Raw genomic sequence first — 14,731 nt, 5'->3', positions numbered from 1 at the left:
ATCCAAAACCTCCTTTGTTTTAACATTCAGTAACAGGAATGTTTTTTAGAGAGAGCTAGAACTATCAAAAGATTTTCCTTTTAACAACCAGTATGCAAGAGGTTATTATTTCACTAAACAACTCAGCAATGTCACTAGATGACTGGCAAATACGCTAATAAATTTGTCATTTATAAACTCTAAAAGGCAACTAAAAGCAAGTACTAGTACTAATCAGTGGATGATCGGTTGACTTTCTCCTTTCACCATTCAGTTTCACAGCTCCTAAGCAAACATATAGATGTGATAATCAATTTCTTACTGAGGTGACTCCTTTCCATTTATGGGATCTGTACATTTGACTGTTGATTATAGGCAAGCTTTGGCAGGTTCCTGTGGCAAGCAAGCTGGGAGTTAGTTCAGTCCCGCCTTCAAAAAGGAGACTCATGAAGGACAAAATAGATGTAAGTAAAAATGGAGAGGGGAGGAAAAAAGAGCAAGAATATTAAAGCTACAAAGGCATTCAATAAAAAAAAGTCAATCTCTAATACAAGAGTAAAATTATTATTTTTAAGCTCTGCTACCCCCTGTGTACAGTCAATTCTGCTGCTCAGAAGTCACTTCTATGGAAGTTAAATATATTAAAAGCTCAGTGTATTACCTTAGCCATTTTTGACCCCACATTGCAGATTACTACTCGGAGGAACAGACACTACAGTTTAGAGTAAAACTTGGTTGTTGGAGGGCACAAAAGCGACAAGAGCTCCCTTCGATAGCTTAGATGCTGAGGTAATGCTGAATGAAAGCAGTGGACGCAAACAAATGAATCGTAGCTTCAGGCTGGAGTAATATCAGGTGCATCTCTACACCCCGAGGGCTCAACTCCTACACTTCTTAAGTCCCTCCCCCTGAAACAACCTCCTGCAGTTTCACTTAGAGATCAAGCAGAGAACAGGTACTTCTCTCTCAGCAGTGACAGCTACAGCTTACCAACAGTGATCACCTTGAAGGTTTCCGACATCTATGTATCTGGTAAGTACATTTCTTTAGAGCATTTTTTTCAAATAAAGTGTGTTCATATTAACATCTAAGAAGTAAATCAGAGGTGTTCATTTTTCAGCTGTCTCAAAAGCCTAGGTTACTCCTAGCAGGTGCATTTACTGTACCAGTTTAAGCTTTCAGGGGAAAAAAAAAAAAAAAAGAAAGTTTCAACAGGAGAGGGAAATATTTTAGTTTGAGAGAAAAACTAACTCTTGCAAGTTTTTACAATTAATTAACTCTTGTTGGTGAAAAGTGTTTTAAGCACCTTTTTTCATACAGGAAGTTAATGTATTATATTGAAGTATGACAAAAAGCTGTTTTGCTTAAAATTGCTATGTTTAGTCTGCCAGCTATTCTTCATACAGTAGTGTCGAGTTAATCTGAAAAGCCTGTACGAAAATAAAGTACTCCAGTTTTGATTTATTATTTTTTCCAGCTTCTGGGAACTTAGCACAGAAAATGGGATTGTTTTGAATTATCCTCTCTCTAGCCAATTAAAGTGTATTAAGACATTGAATTATTAACTTAATATTTACAAAGATTTTTATTTCTTATCCACGCTGCCTACCCAACTTATTTAATCTCTGTTTCTGTACTTCCTCTCGCACACACACACACAGGGACACACGCGCGCACTCACACACAAGCACACAGTCCTCTTCGGTCCGTACCTTCAACACACGCTTCCTTTCCAGTCCTCGCCAACCCACTCCTCTTACCCATGTTTCCTCCTAATTAACAAACAGTTGCGTTAAAATTTATCTTTCAGTTTAAAGGAACTGGAAGTTTAGAAGGGAGTGGTAGTTAATCACTGGAAAATCTCAGCTAGAATAAAACTCACAAATCTTGTTCTTGCAACACTCTAGGTAGGTGACAATGGCATGTCCTTGAGTTATGCAATAACGCCACATCACAATATTTTAATTATAGCATGTCCTTCAAAATGTTCCACCCCAGTGAGTACTCCTGGTCAGAGAGATCAACATCACCAAAAGGATACTGCAATAATAATGGAGTGTGCATGACAAACTGTTACGTAGTTTGCTACAGCAGTGTCCTAAAAAGAAATGTAATTACCTTCCCTGCTTGTAATAAAAGACATTTTGAAATTTCCTCTTTGATCAACTGGGCATCTTAAACAATTTAGACTACTTAAAAACGTAAAAAACAACATGCACATATATATATGTACATATGTATGTGTGCGTATGCGTGTGTATGCGTGTGTATGAATACATATGTGCATGTATGTGTGTATATACTTATACCCACGTACATTTTTGTTTATATATTTATACAGACACAAGCACACAATGTTAAACGATATTCTTGTTTTCTGAACTTGCTAATATGTTAAAGGCAAGGAGGTAGCAACAGCATACTTTTAAAAATAGAAGGAAGAAATCTTGCAGCTACCAGTCACAGGTTGGAAAGGGCTACAGATTAGAAAGCCGTGAGAAGGTATGCTATTGACAAGAAACAAACAACTAAGACAACCTCAAGTTTAACCAATATTATCTGAATAATCTGTTTTCAATAAAAATATAAATAAATAATACTACTACATTTCAAAACTAGAAAGAGAAAATTATAATAATATATAATTATCTGCATTTCTAAAATCAGGTATACAGGAAATAAATTCTCAATCAAAAAACAAGTTACATGAAAATTATCATCCTGCTACTGAAGAATTTTTTCCCATTTTTAAAGGATATCACATGTTATGGCATTCAAGTTTAAGGAAAAAGCAACTACTTATTTTGATTTTTCTATCTAATACTAAATTTTAATTTTGGTTCCACAAAACATACATTGTACAACTGTGAGTAACTAACATTATTTATATAGAGACAGTTTTAATTGGTTGCACCTATTTTAAACCATTAATGTCTTTTCCAGCTGTATGTGTGGGATCAAATAGTTTTAATTTTTTTTAATTATGAAATATGTAACTCTGTCAGATACTCCCGTGTTTTACTTAGAGACTGGAGGAGAAATTATCCTTCTTGTCTGGGTTTAGAAATATTTTATTACTGGTATTTTTAAACCATGAAAAAAGAGGGATTAAATAGTAAAAAGAGAGAAACAGAACATTCATCTGGCTGACGCTACCCTGTTTTCAAAAGGGTAAACACCCTTTAAAATAAGCTACTCGTTCTACACCTCTCAAGTCAGAGCAGCAGGTTCTGGGAGCACTACTGTCTGCAGGCTGAGCGTGCCACCAAAACAAACTTAAAAAAAAACCAGCTGTAATTCTCTCCTGCTGAACACATAGCAAAGAACCTCCAATGCTCTAAATTTCTAACATTAAAACTGCAACAATGCATTTTATCTTATTAAGCAACTATAGTAAATACTCTGTTGAACAGGAATAACTCGAATCAAAGTTAAATACCAAGCACAAAGTCGGGGTGGGGGGGAACAGGACACACAGGAATTTTCATTATTAAGCAAAGGAAAGCTAGCAGAACAAGAAAATCTAATTAACATCTCTTTATTATAAGTGCTGCACCTGAATGCAAATTTGGACTGTTATCATAAATGGTTCAACTAAGAATGCAATGGAGTTTTGATAACAATATCTTTTTTTCAAGAATAATTACTACAAGTACTTCCAAGAAGATATAAAGAACAACAGGTACAAACTGACTTGACCGAGTCCATTACAAACTGTCCGCGTTAGTTATACATCATTGGTCAAAAATAAATGCAACAAGCTCACTTAAGGCAGAAAAAAAAGACCAGTTCCCTATCCAGACCTCCCCTACTATGCAACAATATTTTTCTTTTTTTTAATGTAAAAGTATTATTCTTAATCTTTCAAAGGAATTCTGGCTATCATTATTTAAAATATTTTTAAATACTGTATGATTTTTTTTAATTTATTGAACTACCATTTTAACCAGACTCCAATGAGAAGACTTTTAACATGCTGCTGTATAATTCAATTTTTTTTTTATTGTTACAGTATCAGTATCTAACTCAAACAACCAAAAAAGCTTTGCTAAAATCTGAAAAATAAAAAGCTACTTCTCTACACATTCCTTTTCTTTAGGCTATCGCACATTTAATCATCTGTTAATTTTAAGAAAAAGCTTGTTTTTCTACTTACAGAACAGCTTTGCATTTTTCAGGGTGCTTTCACAATTAGTATTTTAACAAAATTAATATTTCTATGACATCAGAAACAACATTTAATACAATTTGCTAGAATTACTATACCTGATGAAACAAGCAGCAATTCTGTAGCTTTGCCTTCAGTTTTCATAACGTGTTGCATGTCATTTTCTATTAAATAATCTCTGATTTAAGAAATGCAAAACATCTCTACTTTAACTAAAATCTCACAGCACGTAATTACTAGCAATTCTTTTCATAAACTTAGTATTTTAATACTACTAATTCAAAATTCCACGTAAAAAGCTTTTAAAAAAAAAAAAAAATCAAGCTATCTAGTCACGCTTACAATTAGTATTCCTGTAGTTTCGGGTAACACAATAGATACAGTACGTGGTTTTGCAACAGTCATCATTTTGATAATGATGCTTATAGTTCATGATGAAATCATCAGTTTTTAGATCTCTGCCATAACACATCCTATAAAATCATGAGAACTTGACTCTCGGAGTTTCTCACGCCTTCAGAATCAGTGAACATAATGGAACAAGCTGATACAAGCCCTCCTGACTTATCTACTGAGCAAATCATTAGGCTGTATAAAGTATCCACAACCTTAGTTTTTCTGAAGAAAGGCAGATAGATCATTCCCCCTATAAATCAATTACTGTCAGACACTTTTTTACCTGAATTAATACACTTGTGTGCCCATGTTAACTATATGCAACATGTAAGGTGCTGCACAGCAGAAGAATGTGAAATGTGTTTATCAAGCAGAAGATTCTATTAGTCAGATATTGCAGTACTCATTTCTCTTAATTGAATTAGGAAGAGGAAGAAAATTGGTGTGGTTTTATCCTTCGAGAGATTGGCCACTTTTGAGGTATCCATTGAGATTAGGCTGTTAGGAAATGCCATGCCAGTTAAAAGAGGGGGTTGGTCAGTCTCTGAAAGAGCCAAGTCAGCTACCCAAGTGCAACCAATCCACTCCACCCTCATTTCACCAGAGCAGGAAATTCCCTCCTCTCTCTCCCCAACCGGCCGGACAGGCTTGCCCCATATCCAGCTGCTGCCAGGACCTGCCTCTTCTCATCCTACCCACCTCCAGTTCTCTCTCAACAGCTCCACCTAGATTTCTACTTTCATCTTCTGAATGAATGTTCCCTCAGTTTTCAAAGAAAACTCCTTCAAGCCGGCAGCAGTGGCAGGTAACTAGCACTGCTGAAAATTAGGCCACTTCTGTGACTATGTTTAGGTGCGGAAGGATGTCAAAGTTTAATGCGTGTCTATCTCAACTCTGACATCTAGCATTTTTGTTTTGTTTAAAAAAAACCACAACACACTGTGTGTAATATGAGGGGGAATACAGTTGAAAGAATGTATTACTTTGTATTTAGTTCCAGTGTTCCACTACAGCTAATTTTAAAACTTTGTGTTACAGTTCCTGCACTACCAGTTGCAAAAGTGGTGTTTTCCGGCACCCCCTCTTCCCTGAGACACCACGGGAGTTGGCTTCCTCTCTTCACCTGGGAAGGATTCTGGAAACCTGAAAAACTGGAAACATCAAGAGGCTAAAACTGAGGAAAGCTAACCACAAGAAAGTTTTTATAAAGAATCATTACATTTAATTGTTTAAAGCAGAAAAAAAATGAGTCTCCTCAAAGAACGTAAACCAAAGAAGCCTCATTACATCCCAAGACCACCAGGAAAGCCATTTAAGTACAAGTGCTTTCAGTGCCCCTTTACTTGCAATGAGAAATCCCATCTTTTTAACCATATGAAGTATGGCCTCTGCAAAAACTCAATTACTTTAGTATCAGAGCAGGATCGCGTTATCAAGTGTCCAAAGACCAGTTCCTTGGAGCCCAAACAGATCAATCAGCTTGAATCTACAGTCAAACCAACTTCTTCTAAATCTGTCACAAATGGACTGTCAAATCTCGATTCAAAGCCTCAATATCCTTTTGCAAAAGAGGATGCCAAGGAAAATGTTGAATTACAAAACCAGGCAACAAACACAGCAATTCAAGGACAAAAACCTGCAATTCAGAAGGAATTAACCCCTGCCAGTACTACAACAGAAAGCACTATCAGCATGCAGCCCCTTTTGGACAGCATTGTAAGGCCCTCGGCTTTCGTTCCTGTAGGAGAACACAGAGATAGTAAAGGCCCAGAAACCAGTGAAGTATCTGAAATTATATCGCTCTCTAACAAAAGTTCACCTTTTCACACCAAGTCTGCATTTCATGCACCAAGTCACCCATGGAAAGCAGGCTCTCCTTTCCTCCCAGAGTTTCCACATAAAGTTGCTCCCACAAAAGGCTTTGGTTCCATTTCACCTTACATGCAACCGATGATTCCTGAGTACTCACCCCATTTTTATGAGCATAGGCTGGCTATCTACACACCTTACTTGCTTCCAGGTAATTCAGAGTGTGAAAGCTCAGCTCTGTCTGTCTATGGCGCACAAGATCAAAGACACTTTCTTCCCCACCCTGGGCCACTTCCAAAACCCATAAATCCATCAGCGTATGAACACTATCGATTGTTCCAACAATATCATTCCACTCCTCCAATACCATATGGATTTTGTAGGCCAACAGATCCTCCATTTTACAGATTTTCACATGTAGCTGGTATTAACAGAGATCAAAATTCTCATCTAATGGAAGAAACTACCTTGCTGTATCCAGCTTCTTTAAGCCCATCCCAGCAATACCCTCTAAGTTCACATAAAAAACAAGCAGATTATGAAAAAGAAATGACATTATTGCATGCCAAAAGTCATTCCAAAGATGACCAAAATGAAAGAGAGAATGCTAAAATGAGCCCTCTCGCTGGAAGTGCGGCCACAGGCTCCCCTGGCAGACCCAGCCCAACCAACTTCACTCAGACAAGTCATGCATGCGAAGGCTTATTTGACCTCTCTAACAAGTCATCTTCCACATCACTTAGCAAGTATGAGCAACCAGAAGAAAACTTCACGGCTTTCAGACCTGTGAGAAAAAGCACCGATCAACCAACTCTACTTCAAAGTATGCAGACACAGCAAGATAGAGGAGATTCACCCACCAGGTAAAATATTATAATCACTTTGCAAATTCTTGTCAGATTTACTAGGGACACACAAAGATAGATGGATACATTTCATGCAATGCCCCTAAAATATATTTACATTTACAGCATTGAGATAATTTGTTCTATATTAACTGTGAAAAACACAGTACAACTCACAGTTGCTATAGTGAGCAGACCACTCATTCTCCTTAAGTGTATCAGGTATATCCAATACCATTACTATGCACGTGTCTGTATATTTCAGGAAATTACCTGTGTTAGAGCCATGTGTATGGTGAAAGGCACTTGGGGGAGTTACAGGAGAAACAACAAAATTGTCAGACTTCTATCCAGATTTTTTTCTCTTCTTCCTGCCCACTTCCTCAGCCCCAATTTAAAAGAGCAACTGATAGTGAATTCTCTTTTCTCCTCTTTTCTTTCAGCATTAACGTCACTGATGAAGATTCACAAGCACAGAACGAGTGCCATAACAATGAAGGCTCACTGTCCAACACGGAAGAAGACACAGGGATAGTTCCCCTTAATCTTTCAAAAAAGGCTGACACAAACACAGGACCTATTCATGAGCATGCATACAAAACCGCACCGAAAACAGAAAGTCAGAACTTTCTCGAATTGCAAGACATGCCTCTGAACCTCTCGGTAAAAGATTCCTGTAACACAGTAAGCCCGAAAACATCATTCCACAGTCCGTCTCATGATAATGGTGCTGCTACTTCTCCAAACACTGAAAACGAAACCTCCGGAGCAGATGCTTGTAATCCCAAGAACCCTATTAACAGTGCCTGCGACAAATCTTCTTTCACAGCTCACCGTAATGAAGCACAAGACTTAAGAATAATTGACAGCTGTGATGAACAGAAACAAACAGCAGCTGTAGCTCTCTGTCAGCTAGCTGCATACAGCCCTAGCAAAGTTAGAATGGACAACGAAGGGCAGAGTCCTCAGGACAGTAACGCTTCATGTACAGAAGCTACTCTTAATTCCTCCGATACTCAGGATACCCAGTGCAATCAAAAAGTAAAAGGACAAAAAAGGACAAATCAAAAAGAATCAGCAAAATCACAGCAAGGCACTAAAAGAGTAAGGCCAAATGACTGTAGCAGAGTCTTCACTTTAAGGAAGAGAACAAGAGTATCTTAATACTTCACTTTCCAATGAGTTTCTGGTCATAGAAGCTAGTTACAAGCAACATCATAAAATTTCTGCAAACCGCCTCTTACTGGGTTTGGTCCATCACAAGATAAATTCAATCTCTCCCATGTAAATAATGTTCATAATTTTATATTAATATTTTTAAGTAACTGAACCTTCCCTTGTATAAACTCAGATTTTGATGAGTGAATTTTTGCATTCATTACTAAATCCAAAGTACATTAATCTTTTTTTGCAATTGTATTAATGTAAAATAACTTTTATGACTTCTTTTCTTAAAAGATGTTTAAGCTCTAGAAACAATATTGTTCAATAACAGACTGTCATAGTCTTTTTCAGGCTTAATTTCATTTAATAGGGTTTTTTTGTCTTTTTTCTTGAAAACACTTTTTAGTTTGCTGTGCAGTAGTTTAAATAAGCTTAAGATTAAACCTGGCTATTTAGAATTTACTGTAAAAATTGTTTTGTGTATGAATGCACTTTGCCATTATGCCATAATACAAAACAACAGACCAAATTTTGTTACTCAGAGGCAGGCACCAGTTTAAACAAACTGATCCAAACCTTGTATAAGCAAGCTTTTCTTATGTCGACTAAGAACAAGATTCAAGTTAAACCAAAGAAAGCCTGCACCAATTTAACAAATGCAGTTTATGTTCACCTTTAACTGAACCGCTGTGAAAACAATACTGAAAATTTGAAGATCTAAAGAACTTAGGTGCCTAATCCTCTGAGGTTAGACAGACACTGGGCAACCTTCAAACTCCAAGCCTAAAAGGTTATTTATATAATTTATTTCACCTGAGGCAAACTCTCCTGTTGAAGGTCTTATTTCAGTATACATGTATTACTAATTATCAGTTTCAGTGGGCTTCTACATACATCCTAAAACTACTTTCTGCTTCTATAACTGTGTATATAAACTTGCAATTTTTCAAATAAATCTGTGAGCTGTACTTAAAATGTATGTAAAGTCATTAATGAACACAAATACATTCACTACACTATCTGTAACACATATTTTGAAGAAAAATTAGCAAAGAAATTGCTCACTAAATTTGCAATTTACAAGTAGAATTTGGCATGGAATACCAATCAACTCTAAAAAAAGGAGCTTCCTTCAGTGAAGGAAGTTTATTATGCAGATTAATTCATCCGTACTTTAGCTCCATATGATAAACCTCAGAATTCCCTCTGCTTAAAGCTGCTGTCCAGCTTACCCAAACTTCTACAAAAGTTTAACTAAAATAAGGCTGTTCCACTGTAAAAACACCCCGTGTAAATTTGCACAGTATGCACTATCAGTCTAAGTAAAACAAATCCACACTAAGTATTATTCACTTAAAACTATGGGTATACATTTCTCATGGATTCATTATTCAAATAAGAGACATCTTCACCTGCCTAAACATTACTAGTAGGTATAAACCTATGTAAGGAAGCAGAGCTGCATTCAATGCAATGGAGAGTTCCCAGAATTTTTTTTCTGATTTTTCATGCTATGGTGTTTTGACCTAACAGCTCAGCCAGAGCACTGTAAGAAGTTTACCATTAAACAGTAAATTACAGGGGTTAAGTTTCTGAGCTAAGAAACAAACAAAAAAAAAGAGTAACAACATTGATCTTTAAATGAATCTTTCATAGAGAAAAGCTTTTCCTAGATTATCAAAAGACAAGAATATCAATCTGAGTTTGAACAAAGGGAATATGGTAACAGAAAAAGTCCAATTAACTCAAACTACAACAGCAAGGCAGTAAGAAAGTATGATGTATCAAGTTGTACATCAGTACGTGATGAAACAAGGCAAAAGAGCTTCTTTCTAGGCCAAGTTTAAAGCTTCAAGCTTAGGGACGTATGTTACCAAATCCGTAATTTCCAAACATGAAATTACGGAGTCCAGTGTTGCCGCTGCTGTTTTTTAAACTACATTAAGCTATTTGCCTCACTAATCTCTGGAAGCAGAAATTTTCATAGTTTCCCTTATCCATAATTTTTAAAAAAATCTCATGTATATCTTTTATTGTTAATTTGAATTTCTTTAAGTCAACAAGGAAAAACTTTTTGGTGGTTTTCCATACAATTCAAGGATTTATTCTTCACCATCTCTATACAAATATTGTTCATAAAAACAAGCTCCAGTGGTGAAGTCTACCTCATTTCCATTCCTCAAATTAAGTAAAAACTGGGTTGAAGGAAACCATGAAGGTTAACTACTCAAACAGCTCTCCATACCTTGATTAACTTGATTTCTGTCCTTCCTAACAGAAATCTTTCTAACTCAATGTCCGTAAACTAATTATTGTAGGGCTCCAGTTCCTTTAGAATAAGAAAAATCAGTCCTAATGCTTATCTAACTTTTCTCTTGCTGCAAATTATACCCATTACCTGTAGTCTTGTTCTGGTCACTGAAAACAGTTGTCAAAAGTAAAGTTGTTCTTTTAAGGGGAAGAGAATAAGCTTTCAGCTTTGTCTTCTCTCAGCCAAGGAACCTTAGTTCTTTCAGTCTTTCCCTGTCTGTCTTATTTTCTGTTCTTCTCATGATTCCTGATGCTTTAGGCTAGCTTTCTTTAAATAACCTTTTAAGCGTGATGTCCTAAGATGAGTAGCCTATGTGTCACAATTTTACTATCAAGAGAGATGGAAGGATTACCACACTCTGTCTATGACTTCTTTTTCACCATCTTGTTCTACTGAGGTAAATTGTTGATTGACGTGGGTGACCCACATGAACTCTTAAGTCCTTTCCTGTATAACTGCTGCCTAGAAGTGGGTCCCTGTATCTTGAATTATGTAGTTACTTATTCCTAACTAGGAATACTACTTTGCATTTGTCCTCATTTCTTAAATCATTTTGTTAAAGACAATTTGAACATAAGTCTATCTTTCAAAGTACAACACAGTTCCTCTTAACATCACTGTGTTAGCTTTTCTTCCAACTTCCAGAATTCATTCCTTTGTCTTTCTCCAATTATAATACACTTTGAATTTCTACATTAATAGTGGACTGGATAACTCACATAAAGCAAAACCGAGTAAGGCAGACTTGAAAATTAAAGTAGAATATACTGTATTTAGTCTGATTATTTTTTCAAATTAATTTAAATGGAAAACAAGGTCCATTAAAGCAAAAGGGAAAAAAGGGAGAAGGGACAATGTCAAGTGTGCCATGGCTATTCTGCAGCTATTTTGAGCCATCTGCTCAGCGATAATAAAGGTTTGACTCTGATGAAGATATAGCATGATTTGTCATTGCCAGTGATATTCTTCATTAGCTGCATCCCATTTTATGTCTGAGTCTTTCCAAATTCTATCCCTACAAATTCAGACTATCCTCTTACTCATCCTTCACAGTATCATACCTTTCTGCCTTCTGTACAACTCATTCTTGAGTATCAGATAACCAAAGGAGTTGCAGTTAAGTCAAGATGGTCTCCAATTTGGTTTCTTACCCATCTTCTTCTATAACCACTGTTGGAATTCTTAGCACTGTTGTATTAAGAAACTTCCAATTCCTATAAAATCGTTTTTCCTTAGACCTTTATACCTGTCTCTTTCTCAGAAAGACCCTGCTGCCATGATTGTGTTCTCTCCTTCCCTTCCTCCCCTATCTTAGCTTTATATTCTTCCACCCCAGTAATAGAAGGCTACATCTAACGCAATCTGACAAATTAAAAATTTGCATATAAACCTATGTATACTAAAATCACCTTCACAGGTAGCAATATATTTTCACTGCACCTCTGCAGAAAAAGAAGGGTGTGAAGGATACAACTATCATCCCCATTCCACATATACAAAAACTCAACCTAAAAAGTGGAGAGAGATGGTTTCACAGCACAGGTCAAATCACTGGCGGAGCTAGGATTCACTCATGTCTTTTGCAGTCCTATACAATATCAAACTTGCATGAAACTTCCAGTTTAGATAAAAAAAAATTCTGTTACATGAGGCTACCCTGATTCCTTGATAGAGGTGTACAGTTTTGGTTTTGTTAGAACTAAAATAGAGGCTTACCTTTGGATGACTTCCCAATCTTAAAGTTGGGGGTTTTTTTAACTGTTTCATCTTTATCATACAAGGGCAAAAGTAATTAGAAAAGGGAAAGCAACTGAAGGCTAGCTGCACAAAAATTCTCATATGCAAAACAGGTACCATATTGGACATGAACTCTTTTCATGGAGACAGAATAATAACTGTATTAAATACCATATTTTACAGTTTCTTCTAGAACAAGTCAACAGATCTTCAGAATAGAAATGATTTGGCAACCTAACTTACTAGTATGAAACACCAGTTTTGAAACATTTTTGAAAATTAGTGTTCAACTTCTCTGTTCAACACAGGAGTACCAGATGAGAACAAAAGAACCATCTAGCCCAAGATACTGCTGTAAAAGTGCCCAATAGTGGATGTGTACTACTACATTATGCTTTTGTCATTTCAACTCTGTAAAAAATTGACCAAAATCACAGAACAGAGAACTACTACTTTCACATTAATATCTCTGTACCTCAATGTATGTTGATACATACAGAACACACAAAGAAACAATTCCTCTGCCCTGTTATTTTTCTTTCCACCCTGATATTTAAAAACCCATTAAAAACTTAAACAGTTCATTGTATAAATTACGCTAAATTGGCCTCTGAAATTTAATCAGAAACAAACAGCATAAGCTACAAGCTGTAGTAAAGTGCAAGTTAGTCATCAATTATTTAATATATTCTATTTAAATAACAACACTGACACAATATAGAGACATACAGAATTATTTTTATACAACTGTAAAAAGAAACATGGGAGGGAGGAAGAAAGAAGAAAACCCCAAGAAACTAATTTCATTTTGGAAAGAAAAATTTATTAAGTATAAAAAAGGCACACCCAAGACATTGCTTTTGACAGAAGTACCTTAAATATCCCCATAGGCATATTCTTCACTCTAGAATTCAATACTACAGTCATTATTCAGCACACACATCAGCAAATTCCAGTCTACTGCCACACATTCAATGTCTAATACTATAAATTGATAATTCATGAACTTACTAATATTGCAACTACAACTCACCTTCTGAAATTCGGGAAGGGAGTAACAATCCTCTTCTGCCTAATTCAGCCAGAGCCAGGCATCCACCATGCCATGCATTGTCTGTTTCCTGGAAACTAATTTTAGAACAAAGACAAGTTTTGTTAAGAGTAGCCTTCCCTTTTCAGATTTCATTTTTCATGGTGAATTCCTAACATTTTAAAAGACACATAATCCAAACCAGCATGTATTTATTGTGTTATTAATTCTGTTAGACTTCTAAAATATAAGAATGACAAGTTGAACATGTTTTCTTTCCCATTTTGTGCAACATAAATACTGGTATAAACATGATCAAATAAGCAAAAAAACTATTTATCAATATAAATGTAACCTCAACACAGAAGAGAACAATACCTGAAACTCACCCAGAAAAGGAAACAACTTTCTAGTACACCGGCAAAAGATGCAGATTTACAGAACACACCCAAAACAACTAATGAATTTAGTGCCAAACACAGTCCTTAACTAGCAAAAGAGGTTCAAGTGATAGTTTCCAATAAACACATTATATGAGCTTATGCAGTGAGCAAACAGCAGCGTTTATCCACCTTTAAAAAAAATAAAACAAAACAGAGCAACTTGTAGTGAATGAGCAAAAAATATCAAAAATGGTACATAATTTTTGGTGGACTGGCAGATAAAGGAGTGAAAAGGGGAAAGGTGGCATGCTGCATGACTAAACATACAAAAAGTTAATTTTGTATTAAGCTAGGAATAGGAATCTAAGAATAAAACGTTGAACAGACAGACTAGGTCATATCAAAGCTTCATCTCTCCCAGCATCCTGTCTCTGACATGGATCAACAGCAGATGCTTAGCCAAAGACGAAGCATAAAGGATCATTCCCTTATTAGCCTCCTCCTAACTCTGGCAATCAGCAGTATGGAGACTTCCCAAGCCAGAGGTTGCAGGCAGAATGTCATATTTAATAACCTCTGATGGGACTCTCTTCCATTAATTTGTATAATCCCTTTTTGAACTCCCTTTACACTTTTGGCTTCCATAACATCCTGTGGCAATGACTTCCACAGTTCAATTATAACTGCCTGAAAACGTACTTCCTGATGCTTCCCAGCTCCTGCATTATGAGCGAATAGCAAACAATTATCCGCTTTCTCTCTTTCTTTCATATTTATGATTTTATGTATCTTCATTATATCCCTCTACTTTTTCTTTCCACTTGGAAGAATCCCCATCAGTTAAATTACTTTTCAATGATTCAGTTTTGTTATCCCTTCCTTTCCTAATAATATCTAACGTTCCATCTG

General features: G+C 36.1%; 2 protein-coding genes across 2 annotated transcripts in view; one reads left to right on the top strand and one right to left on the bottom strand.

Moving 5' to 3' along the window:
* TBCD (tubulin folding cofactor D) overlaps positions 1–14,731 on the bottom strand; it is a 134,799-nt gene that overhangs the window by 92,121 nt on the left and 27,947 nt on the right. The window contains exon 13 of the mRNA XM_009279453.2: positions 13,443–13,537. Coding sequence (XP_009277728.1) covers positions 13,443–13,537 — 95 coding nt within the window. The remainder of the gene's footprint in view (positions 1–13,442; positions 13,538–14,731) is intronic.
* Positions 5,789–8,361, top strand: ZNF750 (zinc finger protein 750). The gene is made up of 2 exons (XM_009279452.1): positions 5,789–7,215; positions 7,641–8,361. Exons 1-2 carry the CDS (start codon positions 5,789–5,791, stop codon positions 8,359–8,361), a joined length of 2,148 nt encoding a protein of 715 aa, XP_009277727.1.

The sequence above is a fragment of the Aptenodytes forsteri genome, unplaced genomic scaffold (assembly GCF_000699145.1).
Source record: "Aptenodytes forsteri isolate BGI_AS27 unplaced genomic scaffold, ASM69914v1 Scaffold243, whole genome shotgun sequence".
NCBI lineage: Eukaryota > Metazoa > Chordata > Aves > Sphenisciformes > Spheniscidae > Aptenodytes > Aptenodytes forsteri.
The sequence above is the reverse complement of the archived record's forward strand: the minus strand, read 5'-3'. Positions and strand labels throughout refer to the sequence as shown.

Bases quoted from the DNA above. Each gene is read 5' to 3' on its own strand.
- ZNF750 (XM_009279452.1), top strand. From the start codon at position 5,789: ATGAGTCTCCTCAAAGAACGTAAACCAAAGAAGCCTCATTACATCCCA. The intron at 7,216-7,640 runs GTAAAATATTAT...CTTTTCTTTCAG, and splicing joins AGAGGAGATTCACCCACCAG to CATTAACGTCACTGATGAAG.